General features: G+C 39.4%; 1 protein-coding gene across 1 annotated transcript in view; it reads left to right on the top strand.

Moving 5' to 3' along the window:
- The first annotated feature begins 10,481 nt into the window (after positions 1–10,481).
- Positions 10,482–16,999, top strand: part of LOC134538352 (protein neuralized) — a 77,798-nt gene continuing 71,280 nt past the window's right edge. Inside the window, 1 exon segment of the mRNA XM_063379598.1 lies at positions 10,482–10,729. Within this exon segment, the coding sequence (XP_063235668.1) occupies positions 10,585–10,729 (145 nt within the window). The 5' untranslated portion in view covers positions 10,482–10,584.

Here is a 16,999-nt window from a genome sequence, read left to right as displayed (position 1 = left end):
TACTTTAAAATAACCACAGCAAGTATTTATATTTATTTCACACGCTAAGATAAAAATGAAAGTAGTTACAGAAATATAAAATTAGCTGTAGGTGTGTAAAATCTTCTGAAATTTCATTGGATAAAAAAATATTCAATTTTTTTTTAGTTTGTAAAAATTATAACGGTTAAACATTTACCCCGACTCTAAATGCAAATTCTATATGAATTTTAAGACATCAGTGTGGTTTGCGACAGTCTTTTATCGTGTGCTATATTTAAAAAACGGATAATATTCAGTTCCCTGGAATTGTTTCAAGGTAAACACAGTTTTTTTTTGTTTGTATTCGTGTTAACATAAGCAGGTTTATTCACGTAGCCTCAAGCTGTAATTAAAATGATTTAGGCACTCGGGAAATAAGAAACTCCGGGCATTGTATAGGTAGTAAAAAGAGAAAAATAAATAAATAAAAATCCTACAATCATATAGACTTTTTCAATGGCCAAGCTTCAACAAAAAGAAAATAAATATTTTTTGTGCATTTTTTTTGCATTATTAGCTGGTAAAGTTTGATTTTTTTTTTTAAACATTTTTGTACATTATGAATAAGGAAAACCAAGTGAAATAAATTACTAAAAAATTTGGTGTTTTAAAGGTGGTTCTGGTGGCGCTACTGCGTGGTAATGTTTAAAATTTCCTCAGAAAAATTTATTTAATTATTTTTAACCTTTTGAAATTATTAAATTCTGATTTAAAAAATGGAACATTAAATAATTTTTTTTTGCAAGACCACGCACGTGCGGGGTGAAGCCACAGAGTAGAATCAAGGCATTAAATCTAAGGCAGCAGTATATCTATTATATCAAATATTTACAAGTTAAGCGCTCTTCACAATAGCGCGGCGCGGCGCGGCGCGATCTGGCGACGCGATGAAGCGATAGCTCGCGATCTAACGCTAAGTCGCTGGCTGTACACTTCACAATGGCGCGACGCGGCGCGATACGACTGGCGAAAAAAAAAAAAAATTGAAACAGCCTGCTATCTGCCGGCGACATCTGATAACATATAAGTAAATATAAACAAACTTTGTGGATGTATTTTAAAATTTTCTCTTTTTGGTCTGGCATTGCATATGCAAGTATACTGTAACTAAGCATCGGTGAAAAGAGACATGACTAGAAATCGCCATGCAGTAAATGTTCACAGGCGGAGAGTGTTGTTGTGTTTATTATTACTTGATAATAATAATAATAATAATAATAATAATAATAATAATAACAACAGAAGATGGCACACAAGGCCCACAAATGCAAATAGATTGGGTCAAGGGGACTACCATAATCTTATCTCAGAAATGCGATTAGGAGACAGTGACAATTATTTCGTATTCATGAGGATGTATCCTAATGAATTTGATGCGTTGCTGCATATTGTTGGTCCAATGTTACAAAAAAATTCTCACCGCCTACCATTGAACCCAGCAGAAAGACTGTCGATGACACTAAGGTATAACTTGCTAACTTGCTTGTCTAGTGCAGATATTGTGATTTTGTAAGTACAGACACTTCTTGTAATTGTTTTGAATTTGGCTGATTTTTTTATATATATATTTTTTTAAGGTACCTTGCATCAGGAAATTATTTTACATCAATATCACTTTCCAGACACCTATTGCCTTCTATTTCAATCGTTTGTTTACTAACAACTGATATTCTTATAATTCTCCGAATTATTGCTTGCGATTGGCTGTTTACTCTTAAGTCATCAGCGATGTCGCCCGCCGCGGCAAGGCAGTCTTGTCGCTTGTGCTCACGTCGCGAGCGATGTTAACTCTGATTGGTTGGTATCGAATGATGTCACATCGCTACGCGTCGCATCGCGCCGCGCCGCGCTATTGTGAAGAGGCCTTTTAAGTGTAAAGACTTGCGAAATTCGCGGTTTTTTTTTTTTCTGGTGTCGGGTTCGACTGTTGAAACCTGTTTACAACTAAGTCGATGCCATGCGTTCATTGTCTGCTGACACAGTTCACCTTCTCTCCCGGTCGCGCATGATTCGGTCGGATTTTTTATTTTTTTGAGTTGTTTATCATTGGCAGCTAGTCCGTCCCGTGGCGGCGCGGCGTGTTGAATAACCCGCGATCCAATAATAATAAAAAAAAATGTCTGTAAAGTCGGTTTACGGACGATAGTTTAACGTGACAACGTCATAACAAAACATTGATGAAATGATTGCATACTTTTATGAATAAAATTGAATCATTTTTATTGAATTATCACTATTTTGTATGGATAAGAAAAAGAGTGAAATTAAATCTACAGCGTAACGGGACAATGTGCATAACGGGACACTTTTTTGTGCGTTTAGCCGGCGTTCATAGATGTATTAGACGTCACGTCAAAAAAGGGTCATTCGAGTGAACAAACTTTTGCATCCTCATGCTGTCACCAAATTACAACAACAATGCGAATTTTTCAGATCTGTGGAAATATGTTTTTTTTTTAATGTGCCCGATGTATCACCTGCGAAATTGTTGGCAACACTGCAGAAGAGTCGGGTCGGTTCGCGGGGCATGCACCATACGCGAGGACGCTTCCGGTCCCCCCCCCCCCCTCCCTCCCTGCTCCCCCCCTCCTATTCCCCTCGCCACAAACCCCCAGCCATGCAGTCGCGTTGTTTCCGGCGGATGTTCGGCTGTACATCGACACGTCACGGCGTGTTCAGGGTTACTTTCCGTCGCGTATTCAGGAAAAGAAGCAGCCAGTGCAACGAATTCGGTCTGAAATAACGCCACGTCGATTTCGAGAGTAGTGTTGAAAATTGGCCTTTCAAAGCAGAGAACCCATACTAAAATATTTTATAAGACTACATACAATTTACTGACAGCTTCGTTTCACCATTTATCATTCCCAAGATTGAATTCAACACGAGACACCAATGACATCACAGAGGAAAACATTTGCAGCAGAGAGTCGCTATTAACTTCAGTCCGTAAAATTGCTGTTTCGTTAAAGCATGTGCAATATTATACAATTAATATTTTTATTGCCAAAAAATCTGTTGAGACCAAGTGGCATTTTTTCCGGTTTTTATCGCTCCCCTTTAAGGGGTCCCGTCTAGTCGGGGTGATGGTGTGTTGATGATAAGCGCGACTCCCGCTGGTGCTTCCAACGCGGTGTCGCCTCTAAGAGCGAGGCTCTGTACTGGCACGCAGTCTTATCGTCGTCCGTAGGAAAACTGCGAAATTTGAGCGGTTACCGTAACATTACATGGCATAAAAATGGAAGGTAAAGTTGTAATGCAAGTACCTTAAGTGCTTTCAAGACTCTATACCGGTTGCCTTATGCCTAAAATTTACTCTGAAAACACGCCCTTTAGCCATTTTTAACTCTTCTAAAAATACAGATTAAAAACTTAATCCGAATCAGAAGTATTTTTCGGCCCTCGGCGAATTATTGAGTGCTTTTTGCAAACATCTTGCGTAGTTTTAAAATCGCGTGGTTTTTATCCGAAGCCTTGGTAATGGGGGGGGGGGGGGGGGGGGTTTGTCCTTGAGAAGTATGCGCCAGGAGCATACACAAGGGAAGGAAGATATCATTCCTAGGTGGCGCCTTCGTTTCTTGGAGGTGGAGCTAAGGCACCACTCACGTAGTTTTCGGTGCGGCGGGGGGTGATGTGTTGGGGGTAAGTTAAAAAAAACAAACCAAAATGGTGACGAGGGGGGGGGGGGGGGCAGCTGTCGTGTGCTCGCGCCCATGACGCGCCGCGCAGGAGACACACTGGCTGCCCAAGCCCCGGAAATCACAGCTCCCTCCCCTCTCCTCTGCTCCCTGACGCCACTTCCGCTCCACCGCAACCTCCTCCCCCTCCCTATCTACCTCTTCCATGTGCCGTATCCTCGATGGCCGAGATCACGTCGTGCGAGGAAGGGTTGCAGGTTCGGATCCCGTTACCCGTCGTCTCTCGGGGCTTTGAATAGAAGTCGCGAGTGGATAGGATCTACTGTACGTTTTTTCAGGAGCGTATGATGAGCAGCTTGGGAACTTCACCGCTGCAGGGCGCTGCCGTAACGCCCTGTATCGTATTAGGTTGTTATTTACACGTTAGAGCGCAGCTCTGTCGCCCGCTCTCATTCCCCGCACCCCCCATCAATCATTCACTGCAGCTCAAGGTAGTTCAACAGGAGGGGGAAGGGGTGTTTGATGAGTTCGACACTTGTCCGCTAGGGACCACCACAAGTCGATGCGCTAGAGATGGTGGCGATTGCGGCGGTGAATTAACCAACTACCTCAAACCGTATTAGAAATTTTAACCTTGGCTGGCGACTTCTATACAGTACCTATATACAGTCAAAGCTCGGGGGAGCTGAATTGTTGCCCCATTGGATGGGCAGCCCTTCGGGATTTTTCTGACAGTGGTTACTTTAGGTTAGGTTAGGTTAGGTTAGGTCACTTTACTTTACAAACTAACCACTGTCAGAAAAATCCTGAAGGGCTGCCCATCCAAGGGGTAACAATTCAGACGACCTTTCAAAAACACCACTGTCAGAAAAATCCTGAAGGGCTGCCCTTCCAAGGGGCAGCATTTCAGTCGCCCCGTCTCTCGACGAGCAATAGGTTGGGACAAGGATTACGCGGAGAGACGCGACAACCTAAATAACTTCTAAAGACATGCCAATACGCCACATGACATATAAATGAAAGTTAATAAGCCTTGAAGTTCCCAAACGCCACTGAAATTATTCAAATTAATCAGCATATTTAATCAAAACCTAACTCAAATCCAAATATCTAAAATCGGTAACGAGCACATTTGTGTGTTCTCATGTTGCAAATGAACTTATAATACGAAACTTGGACACGAAATTTAACTTAGAATTTTTTCATATAATGCCAAGCGTAATAAATATGTGTAAATGGAGTTTTTGATTGCATTTCTGGACGCGAATCACACGTAGTTTCCGCACCCGCCGCTACGTCGACTATTGAAACATTCGATTTGCACAGCAAAATTTAAAAAAATAAAATAGATCGGTTCCGATAAAAGTGAAAGACTTGGAAAAAAATACTAAATCCCGGGTTTAAACCTGATTTTTGATGTGGAATGTTATTAAAATACTGCCCACATTGTTAAAATTCACTAAACCGATGATACCTTAACGTTTCCTTTTGTCTTTGTAAACTTTGGTTCGCGCCATTCGCCACAGATGGCAGCACCGTGGTTACACATTTCCGTTCCATGCGACTTCCGTTCCATTCACGAAATTACTCCTAGGAAACGCCGTATACGGAGAGCTAAGATGTTACACATTAAAAACGTAATATTTTTATACATTAAAGTCAAGGTTATATTTTATTCAGCATGAAATTGTACCAAAACGTAATACTAAAAAGATTGGAAAATGTTTTACAACAAATGTCGCCAGATGTTGGGTGGAGGTAAATAGTATTTATTTTTCATGTTGGATGCAGGATGCTCAATTACGATCGCAAGAGAAGGAGGGCTTCGTTAGACATCAAGGATAAAGAAATTCTTGCATGATAGTGATTCTCAGCGGTCTCAAGGGATACTTATTATTTGATAGAGAAATGTTTTTTCGTGTTTGAATTCCACCTTTTAAAAATTCAAGTGCTGACATAGCAACAGAAATTCGCTAGTTAAATGTAACTCTGAATAAAATTGTGTGTCTCATTAAGTAAAAAAAAAAATTAATACAGGGATTTATTTCTCAAAAATAACCAGAAGCACTCGTAGAACATCAGCAGAAGTCTCGCTAGGAATAACCAAAAGCACCAGGAGCATAACATATTGAAATAAATAATCAGGAGCACTCGAAAAAAAAACAACAACAGAAGTCTTGAAAATCCAGCCGTGCAGTCAAAGGCGTGTGTTTTCCAATCCAGAGGTACGGGCTATCAAAGTTCGAAATTAATTATAGAGTACACGTATAATCTAACATTAAATTTTGATAGAATCAGTAGCGGAGCGGTTAAAACACTTGAGTTGGTAATCTGAAGGTTGTGGGTTCGAATCCGCCCACCAATGAAATATTTTCAACTTCTTTAAATATTTTAAGGAACCACCAAAAGAACTAACAAACTATTTTTACAGTAGAAGTAGCCAATTCCGAAAAAAAAAATATTTTAAAAATTATCTATCCACGACGATAGTGCCCCTCGCAGACGGCACTAGCACAACTGCAAACCACTGCAGGATTGCGGATGAGAAGAGACGAATGTTACCGAAGATGGCCGAATCCTTACGTTTGGCAAGCCACCGCCAAAAATCGTAGTCCCATAAGAAATACATTGCGCCAGACTTGTCCATTATGTACTTTGTTTTTTGGCGTGCTACGGGGAAAAAAAATTAATGGGATAAGCTGTCCCCGACAGGAGGTGGCCAATTTTTTCCCTCTCCCCCTCACCTCTTCAAAATTCCTCCGCGCACAAATTAGATGTAATTATATGATACGGAGTCCCCGAAATGACAGCTGTTTAGGTTTGACAAAAGTATAACGCCTTCCTAATGGTAGTACACGTTTCGCAGATAGCGTGGGAACAGCTATAAAGCCCTGCTTAATAATCTCTTGTTTGTAACATCGTGTGATAGCATCTACAGCCAAGTGTCCGGAGGTGCGTTGACCCTTGCTGAAGCTCTTCTGGAAAAAAATTTCCCAACAATAGGCTTTCGCTTGGCAGCGAAGATTTATTTTCCTTGGGAATATTACCCACGCATGCAGGCTTTTTTTTTAAATCTCTTTAGTTCAAAATACCATAGTGAAATATTAAATTTATTTTACATAAAATAATTTGTAAAGGTAGGAAGGGTGTGATTTCCTATATTAAAAAAAATCAAATTTTGTTTGTATCCGGTTGGCTTCGGAACCTTTGAGTAGAGACCCAGAAATTTTGCGGTTTATTTCGGGCACCAGTTAGACTGCAAGCGCCTTATGCCCTAGCATAGCTCTGATGATTGGATCACAATTTCTCCGCCATTCTGTAGAGTGGCCAAGTCACATCGACCTTCTCCAAAGAAGGGAGTGTTCCACACAACGAATCAGCCAATAGGGAAGCATGTGTGGGTACCTTAAACATATGACTGAATTTTAATCTATCACCGGATGAATCCCCTTAATATTTCTGGATCTGGGCCAATGAGAAACGCTCATTTAAAGAAGTGCCGAATCGCAGGCATTTCAGTTAGGACGCCTCGTAAGTCGGCAGCAAATGAACATGTGGCAGTTGTCATAGTATGTATGCATAGGACTATTACGTCTGTCCTAAAGGTCACGTGTGTAACATTTTGGTTGGTTCTTAGTATACGGACGGCATTTGAAGTAATTTCGTGGATGGAACGGATGTCGCATGGAACGGAAATGTGTAACCGGGGTGCTGCCATCTGTGGCGGATGGCACGAACCAAGGTTCACAAAGCCAAAGGGAATTAACGCATTAACGGTTTTATGGATTTGAACAATAATATGGGCAGTGTTTGAATAACATTCCTAGTTGAAAATCAGGTCCAAAGCCGGGGTTTAATATATTTTCTAGTCTTTTTCGCTTTTATAGGAGCCGGTTCATTATATAGTTTAACATTTCTGTCTGTTAATCAAATGATTCAATAGTTGACGTAGCTGCCCCAGTAGCGAATTATAGCGGCGGGTGCGGTATCTGCGTGTAGTTTGCGTCAAGAAATGTAGTTGAAAACACTATTTTTGATCGCGCTCTTCATTATTTTGAAGATATATATATATATATATATATATATATATATATATATATATATATATATATTCAATTTCGTGTCAAGTGTTTCGTATTATAAGTGTATTTTCAGCATGATAAAAAAAAATATTTGCTTGTTACCGAGGTTAGATGTTATACATCTCTGGCAAGTATTGAAAGACTCAGTTTTAGTTAGATTTCAAAGAAATACTACCTATTGTAGCCGTTACCATGGCGTGACTTCCGGAAAAATTTCTATATAGTTTATCGTTTAATGGTCCATATTTATTTATATATTATTACACCACAATTTTTCAACTAAGCAAGTACTTATTTTACTTATTTTTACTTAGTAGGGGAGACCGGGGATGGTTGTTACACGAGGTAGGTTGTAACAGACGACATAGTTCGTTCAGGTCTCAACAGAGCGCAGCTGTCTCTACATCAACCGACGTGCCTGTTCATGAGTCAGTTTATACGTGACTGTCAACGCCCTACGCCGGAGAATACGTTCGCCACATCAGATTATTTGATTTTTTTAAAGGTAAGTGAATTACATCCTTCATCGAACTTACGTTCCCCTCTCTTGTGTAATGCAGCAATGATGATGTTTAAAATACGTTGTCGGATAACGTAATTGTGCTTTACAAATACCTGGCTCTATCTTCCAAATGTTTTGAAAAGTTCTGTTCACACAGGGTTTTTTCGGTAATGGTGTCGTTTGGGGCAGGTTGTAACAATGAATTATCTTTGTTACAACCTGCCCCGGCCCCTCTGGTGTAATAATGCAACACACATGATGTTTTTTCGTTGTTTAAAGTTAATTTTAATACATTTTAGTGAATATATTTTTTCAAACAGCATATTGGAAATAAATGTGTGGGAATAAATCAGTTATATTCTATGTTTAAAATGTTTGAATGATTTTTTTTTTTATTTGTAGATGAGAAATCCCAAGAGGAAAACTGATCGCGGCAAGGCCACGATTGAAACACACAGGCTGCCCAAGCTAATGTGTCTTTGTTGCCTAATCCAGAGATGAACACTTCAGTTGACGAGTATTCTAGGCCAATGGCCACTTCACCTAGGTCTACTTCAGTTATTGTGTCTTCTTTGCCGTCAACACCAGTAAAGTAGTCTACATAATCTGGTTCTGAAGTCATACCATCAAAACGTAAATTTTCTCCTGAAATAGTGCTACCATTTCCTAAATCGGGAACAAGGAAAACAACAAGGAAGAGGATTGAGCGTAAGAGTGTTGTGTTAACAGATACTCCTGAGAAGCAAGCTATCGAAAATTAATACAAGAAAAGAAAAATTTCCAAGAATGAACACGTAGAAAAGAAGAAGAAAGTTACTGTAAGAGCACACTTGAAAGAAAGAATCACGAAGGATATTCAAATAACTTCATCTGAAGAGGAAGATTATGACGAAGCTTGTTTGTGTTTAGTCTGCATAGAACCATTTTCAAAAAGCAAACCTGGGGAGGAGTGGGTACAATGTTTAGACTGCAAGCAATGGGCTTATTTTCAATGTGCGAAGAAGTCCAAGCGGTATATATGTCTCAACTACATGTCAGATGGAATATCCGAGTAAGAAGTGCCTAGTAAAATTTTTGCAGAAGCATTATTATTTAATTTTTTTCTTTGTTTTCATTGTAATATTTTATTTAGCTATATTTGTATTTTCTTTGATTTATTTAAAGTGAAATCCCGTGAGTTTATAATTGAAATATACTTTGTGTATTATTAATATATATGCATCACACAGAGAAAGTGTTTTTCTGATGAATTATGTAAATATTAAAATTCTGTTTTATAGGGTAGGCCTAAATTTGAAATTTTTTTGTTAAATACGGATTTTTTAAATGTATTTTAAGCAAATATTTCCTTGGCGTGTGTTTTGAACATTATCCTTTTGTTTAGATACTATCCATGTTACTTTTCATGTAGTCTACAGCCTTTATTGATTAAAATTCATTGTCTTAATGTGCTGTTACAACCAACCCCAAGTACTGTTACAATCAACCCCGCCGTGGGGATGGTTGTAACATTCTGCCTCCACATAGTTTTCACAAATTTTTGTCAGTTGTATCACTTAAGATACTTTTTTATCTGCTATCAATCGTAAATAACATTACCGGCTTTCTATTTCCATGACTTGTTTGACTAAAACTCAAAAAACTTTGTAGTTATTTGTCATCAAAGTTGAAATGTTACAACCATCCCCGGTCTCCCCTAGCATATTTATGTCAGCTTGAAATCATGTGTTGTGCAGTTTTAATTTAACCGTTCGTATGTAGCTTTCGTCTTAAAAAGTTTTTAACCGTGCATTAAATCAACAAAAATTAGGGTTTTCCCAAAACCACTGGAACACGTGTATTTATTTATTTTTTTTTTTCAGTTTAGGCACATGCTGGGACTGACATAAAAATCTTCCTGTAAATATGTAAAAAAAAATCTGTAACGACTTGTTTAAACAATACAATATGGTAATATTATGAATTTATTTGAATCATGCAAAAACACGATTTAGGATACCATCCCGTTAAGAGTATGACACGTGCTTTATTGTCGCCGGTGGAAAAGAAGTATTTTGAAAAGCGGAAAGGGGGAAGGGGGGGAAGCACGCGCGTGTGGAGTCCAACAGCCGTCGGCACGCGCGCCGCGACGGGTGCGCGGTGGCAGCTGCGCGGGTGGGCGGGGCCCCGGAGCGGCGGCGCGCGCCCATTGGCCCGGGCGGCGCTCCCCCTTGCCGCCGCTTGTCCACCCGGCCGCTCCGCCGCTCCAGTCGTCGCCCGGCGGTCGAGCGCAGCGGACGTGCCTCGCTCCAGTGCAGTCGCGAGCTCTTGCCCGGTGTTCGGTGCTGCGCGCGTGTGGGGTCGCATGTTGATGGGGGTGTCTGCCGGCGGCGGGTCAAACCCGGGGGTGAGCTCAGCGGCGGGCCGTTGCCAGTGCGTGGACGACCTGCTCGCGCCGATCCGCAGCAAGATGAAGGTGCTGAAGAAGTTCAAGAAGCGGATGGGACTAGGTTAGTTCCGCCGACCGCCATTGTTGCAGCGCAAGGATTGGCTTCACTACCGTTTGTCTATACATTCCGTTGAGGCTTGATTTTTGGGGAAGCCTTCTTTTCACAGACGAGAGAGCCGAACGTCCGATCGTGCATCTTCGGTTTTTTTTTTTGTTCATTGTAAATAAATATGGCGGTGTTGATAAAAGGATACTAATGGTCAATTAGGTTAGGTTAGCAACATTATAAATACTTTAAAACATTGTGGACGGTTGATTTGGTTAGGATAGCTACATTAAAGATACGGGGGAAAAAACATGAACTTCGGATTTTGGCTTCGTCTGTGAAAAGAAGGCTTCCCTTGATTTTGGTTGATACCGTACGGCTATGCAACACGTTATTTACATATTATCTAAAGTGATACATTGCTACACTGAAATATACATTTACAAGAAAATAATACGTTTATTGCTTTGAGACATGACAATTTTCGGGTATTTTTTTACATTTTGTTTGTAATATTAACACACACACATATGTATAATATACAGTAATATACAGTATGGACTAAAACTATTATTATGATGAACGTTCTTTGTACTTATATACTTCAGAATACTTTATATTTTGCTATAGTCATTTGCGGGTTTTTACCAAGTTTCATAATCGTTTAAATTTCTTATTTATCTTGTCCTTATTTTGAAAATGTTCTTCAGTTTTGCGATTTCAAGCTGTAAAGTTTGTAACGTCTTGCATGTAAGTTTATAAACTAGTTCTGTTACGGTTATTTATGTACATTTTTTAATACTTGTTAAGTGATTTATTGTTGTTAGTGATTGCTCAAAATATGTGTGACACATTATGTTCTAGTTCAGATTATGATCAGGTTTTAGTTTGAAAAAAAAAATTCACAAAATTGTTCAGATTAGCTTAAACATACTATAACCGGTGGAGTTTATTTCGGATTAAACTTATATTACGCTGTCATTAGCTGAGAGAGTGTGTCGAGTAGACATTGTTTATTTTCCTCCTTTTTAGGTTTTTCTGAAGGTATTTCGAGAACTGCTTCCAAAAACATGCAGCGACACTGTCTGACTATCTAGTAGCGAAATATTATCTTAGGGCGGTATTCCAAGACATTCGGGTGAGGAGCGAATAAGCACTGCCTTGTTGGGACACAACTGTAACTTAACTCGCAGGCCGTATTCCAGAACGTGTCCAAACCCAATCCCTGTTAGGTAACGAAAAAGCAACAGTTTTAATAAACTGTGCCCTGCGCGAGGCTAGAAACTGATTTCAAAGCATTCTAGCGGACGTTTGGCAACAACCGATACAGTTGCTACGCCAAATATCCTACAGATAGCAGCACTATCGTGCGAATTAAAATGTGTAATTTTAATTTTCTCAGGTCATTTTCGTCATTACTATTAAAGTGTACCGTATATATTCGATAATCATAATGTCTATATACAAATTAATGGCGCCAGATGCAGTTCAGCCATCTGGACGCAATCGACGAAAACGTGAGCTCTGCGCATGCGCTTAGTTATGGCAACAGATAGGTTACAACAATCGGTTGCCTAAAAATAAGGGACTGGTCGTGTCTTATCGTGCACTAGGAATACGGCTAGGGTACAGGTGTAGCATATTCAACACCTAAACCCTTATTTTTGTAACTTGGAATACTAATCTTCATTGATGCATACGCGTATGTTATCTCAAGTTTGGTAATCGTCTACTGTAAAAAAAGGGGGGGGGGGCAAACACCCTAAAATGGATTTATTCAGTTCCTTATTTTATTTTTTTATATGGATATCGAGGCACGATGAGATATTTTCAAGAACTTGTCATGTTATAAATCATTTTACGTTAGCCTGTGCGGTGACTCAGCCAACGCCATGCTTGGGTTCAGGTAAACGTTTGGCGGTAGGCCTATTTTCGGGTTCACGGATGGTGTAAAATTATTGTGGATATTACCTGCAATGTAAATATAGTGACGTAAGTTTGTTCTGTGCTCTGAGGACTCCGCCTACATGGGCAGAGCTTTAGGGAAAACGACGCGGTACGGAGATGCGAAGCGACGACTTGTTACGTGCGACAGAACCTAAGCTGACGCTTGAAAGGAATTGTCATTACGTGTATCAAACGTAATAATAATTTTTTTGTGCGTCTGGTATCGTACCTCCATATTACTAAGAAAACATCTCTGTCAAGGGTTGACGCAGAAATCCAAATATACACACACTTATATATCAAGAAACACAGAATAAAGTATGCAAAAATATACTATGGAAACTCGAGTCATCCAACATTTCAACAAAACATAACTGCGCTAGTGACTTTTTTTGTGACGTCATAAACCTCCAACTTTATTTGACGCAACATATTGGAAGTTGTTAGAAGCGAAAATTTGACACTGACTGGGTCTTTATGGTTATCACTGCCATCATTATCTCTCTCTCCCCCCCCCCCCTTTTTTTTTCTCGTTCTCTTTATTACCCTGACAATTTTGCTCAAGTTCTCTTATACTGCTAGGGTTTCCCCTCACAACTCTTCTCTATTCTCTTTCCCCCCCCCCCCCCCCACCCCAAATCACTCTCTCGAACGAAGTTATTTTGTGGTTGTTTGTACTCGTGTTTTGCATTTGTTTTTAGAATTAATTAAACTAACCGTATTGATGATTGTAGACTTTCGCGGCCATATCGTCCGGCGCTGCTTGGCTTGTAGTTGCTGGTCGCGTCGAAAGTCCAGTCGTTGAAGTTTAAATAAACATTCGAAGTAAGCAATTGTTGAGAACAAAAAAAAAATAACGATTAACAATACTGTTACATGGGTTCCAGTCGCGTCCAAGGCGAATGGTTCACGGACGTTTTCACTTTTATTTTCCAGTCCGAAACGTCTGTGAACCATTCGCCTTGGACGCGGTTGTTGAAGACAAAAAAAGTGGAAGTTTTAGCCGCAGCTGCAGAAACTCGTGTGTGTGTGACACCGGCCTAAGGCTGAGTTAACAATTTAAAATAATAATAACTGCAACAGCCATATTATGTCGTGTGCACAAGATGTGACCGCCATGTTTTCAAACCTACGGACGCATGGCGCAACAGCCAATGAGAACAGAGTAGGATGCCATTATAGCGGGAGTTGTGAACTGTTAATCCTTATTTATAGGGTGTTAGGGAATTATACAGATAAGTAATTGATCATAATGTTTGAATTTATAAATACTGTTTGCAAGCATAATTAAAATAATTTTTTTTTTAAACCTACGCTACCAGTTGAGGTTATGTTCGTCGCCGAATTCCATTGGCTAAAAATTCAACCGTGAACACCTATTTGGCACCGGTCGTGCGAATGGACTGCTATGCATTCACTTTTTTTTGACTGTCAACCGAACCTACGACTCCCCTCTCTCACCTCGCCACATTTCCGAGTCCCTCCCGCACAGACGTCGAGCGTGGCGGAAGCGGGTATTTATAGTTGCCGTCGCTCCCTCCAGGAATAGTCTCGACGGCGACCCGCGACCTCCCGAAGTGCCCGCGGCGCCCGCGGAGGTGTAGGTGAGTCATGGGCGTCGCAAGGATATATATATTTTTTTTTTTGGGGGGGGGGGGGAACTTCAATTGATTTAGTTATTGAGGAATATCCACCCCCTGGAAAACCAGGAAAATTTTGGGTTTGAAGGTGCAAAAAGGTGGTTTTTAGGCATTTTTATTTCCTAAGTATCCTAATTATAGTTGGTTGCAATATATAATTTATTTTTTTATAAAAAATATTTTCAGAGAACAAATGTGTAAAAACACAGTTAACATATCTGCTGGTGCTATTACCACACAAAATCATAAATTTAAACATCAGGAGAAACTACGAAACTGAATATATTATTGGAGGGGACGAAATTGAAGAATTTTATTATTTGGGGGGACGTGTCCCCCCCCCCCCCCCGTCCCCCCGGTTGCGACGCCCATGGGTGAGTCCGTGCAGAGAGAGACTCTTTTGGAACTCGCCGGAGACGTGCAAAAAAGTACAACCTCGCGTGTTCTCGACGTTGCAAGTACCTACGCTTACGATACGAAACTCTTGACACAGAAATAATGCCGAAGGGTGATAAAGTGCACGCAGATCGTGTTTTTTTTTTCTTTTCCAAAACTGCATTTCGTGACGCGAATCACACGTATTTTCCGCACCCGCCGCTAGAGCTGGTACTTTGACTATGGACCGAAATGTTAAACTATATAATGAAACGGCTCCGATAAAAGCGAGAGAGAAAAAAAAAAAACAAGACTTGGATCTGATTTTCGACAAGGAATTTTTTTTTTTTAAATACTGACCATATTAATTCCACCAAACAGATTCCCTTTATTTTTTTTTTTAACTTTGGTTCGCGCCATCCTCCGCAGATGGCAAGCTACCGTGGTCACACATTTCCGTTCCGATCACGAGGTGACTCCTCCCAAATGCCGTATGCGGAGAGCTAAGATGTTACACGTCAAGACTTCCACGATACGTGGCCCGTACGACAGCCGGATCCGGGCTGCCCTGCGGGCTGATTACGAGCACACACTTTGCGTTATAAGTTGCGATAAATAACGAAGGTTTGCGAAGAATATCGCAGGAACCAGCAACGTGATTACGAACACATCGTGTTTCGTTAAACTTCGAATATTGATGACGTTGTGGCGGTATATATCGCAAACTTTGATTACGAGCACACTTTTCAAGTGATATTTATCGCACCGGAGCTACGTTATATATCACGGGCATTTCAAGTGGTGATACGAAGCGATTGTGAGGTAAGTGATATAATTACTCTTAAAAATAATGTCCTCCCGTCATAAAAACGGCATTATAATCGCACATTATTGTTTTAAATATAGTCGAGTACGATGTAAAGCGATGAAGTTAAACGAAAACAATTGTTTTAGGTTAGCGTGTGTATATTTAACACGCGAACATTATTTTTAACATGCTATTTATGTTTATTAATTGTACCATGAAATCATTGTTTTCAATGCATAGTTTGTGTGGAATAATTATGAAGTGGTTTAAATACGATCAAAGTAGGTAAGAAGAATAAATAAATGCCGTGTCATAGCTTATCAAATTAATCCTAACCTAAAGAGCGATATTATTTACACGCACATTATGAACATAACATAGCTATAAATAGTTCAAATAGGCTGCTTATGCATATTTTGTGTTTGAGTATTTGCTCAACCGTTGCCTACGAACGGCTCAACATGCATTTTTGTTTAATCTGTGCGCTTGTAGACTTCAGACAGTAAATGGTATATTTCTCTATTTAGTTTCAGAAAGCTATTTCCGGCCTCCTTGTGTGTTCAATTGTGCAAGAAATTTTTAATTTGTGCTCATTCATTTACATATTGGCTCTATTACCTAAGTGTGTTAACATAGGTAATTGTTAACAAGTGGGGCTGATCATAAAACAAATAACTTGATGAATAATTTATTTAGGAATTCCCCTCCTTAAGCAGGATGATTCTATTAAATAACATTTCGAGCTTTTATGTAGGGGAGGCGAGGCTTTATTATAAAAATAAGTTTATGAAAACGGTAATTTTGAGTTCCTATTATTAACCTTGATACTTATTTCTGTTGAGATATTTCAAGTTGTTTACTGTTTAAATTGTTGGTTATGTGTGGTTAGCTACACTTCAAATACTGCAAATCTATTCATGTCTACATTTGGTTAGGTTAGCTGCATTTTAAATATTGTATAATGAGGTAAATCTGGTGAAAAGCTACTTTTCCATATGTTTTTTTTTAAATTTATTTATTAGTTTTCAGACATTGATTCCAATAATTAACATAGGCTATCAATACTGTAACATTGTTTTACTAATAGAAAATTAAGCTTACCTCACCTAACCAACCATCCACACATATTTTGTAGTACAATTAATGTAACTAACCTATCTTAACTAACCATTCACACAGATCCACACTATTTTTTTGTTATTTTTAATTCATCTAACTTAATGGTGGGAATGGCTGGTTTGATTAGGTTAACTACAAATACAGTACTTGAAAGTAGTGTAGACAGTTTATTAGGTTATGGTAGTTATATTAAATATACTGTGAACTCATTTTAACAGTTTTTAAGAATTATATATTGTAACACAGCTAACTCTAACCTAACCAACCACACTACAGTTTATACCTATTATTTTTGTTGGTAACATAACTTAAGAAACAGTTCACAAAATCACACAGTATTTTTAATGTAGCTTACTTAAGCCAACCAATCATTCTCATGTATTAAATTTTTTGATT

The sequence above is a fragment of the Bacillus rossius genome, chromosome 13, assembly GCF_032445375.1.
Source record: "Bacillus rossius redtenbacheri isolate Brsri chromosome 13, Brsri_v3, whole genome shotgun sequence".
NCBI classification, from domain to species: Eukaryota; Metazoa; Arthropoda; class Insecta; order Phasmatodea; family Bacillidae; genus Bacillus; species Bacillus rossius.
This window is presented reverse-complemented; position numbering and strand designations above follow the sequence as displayed.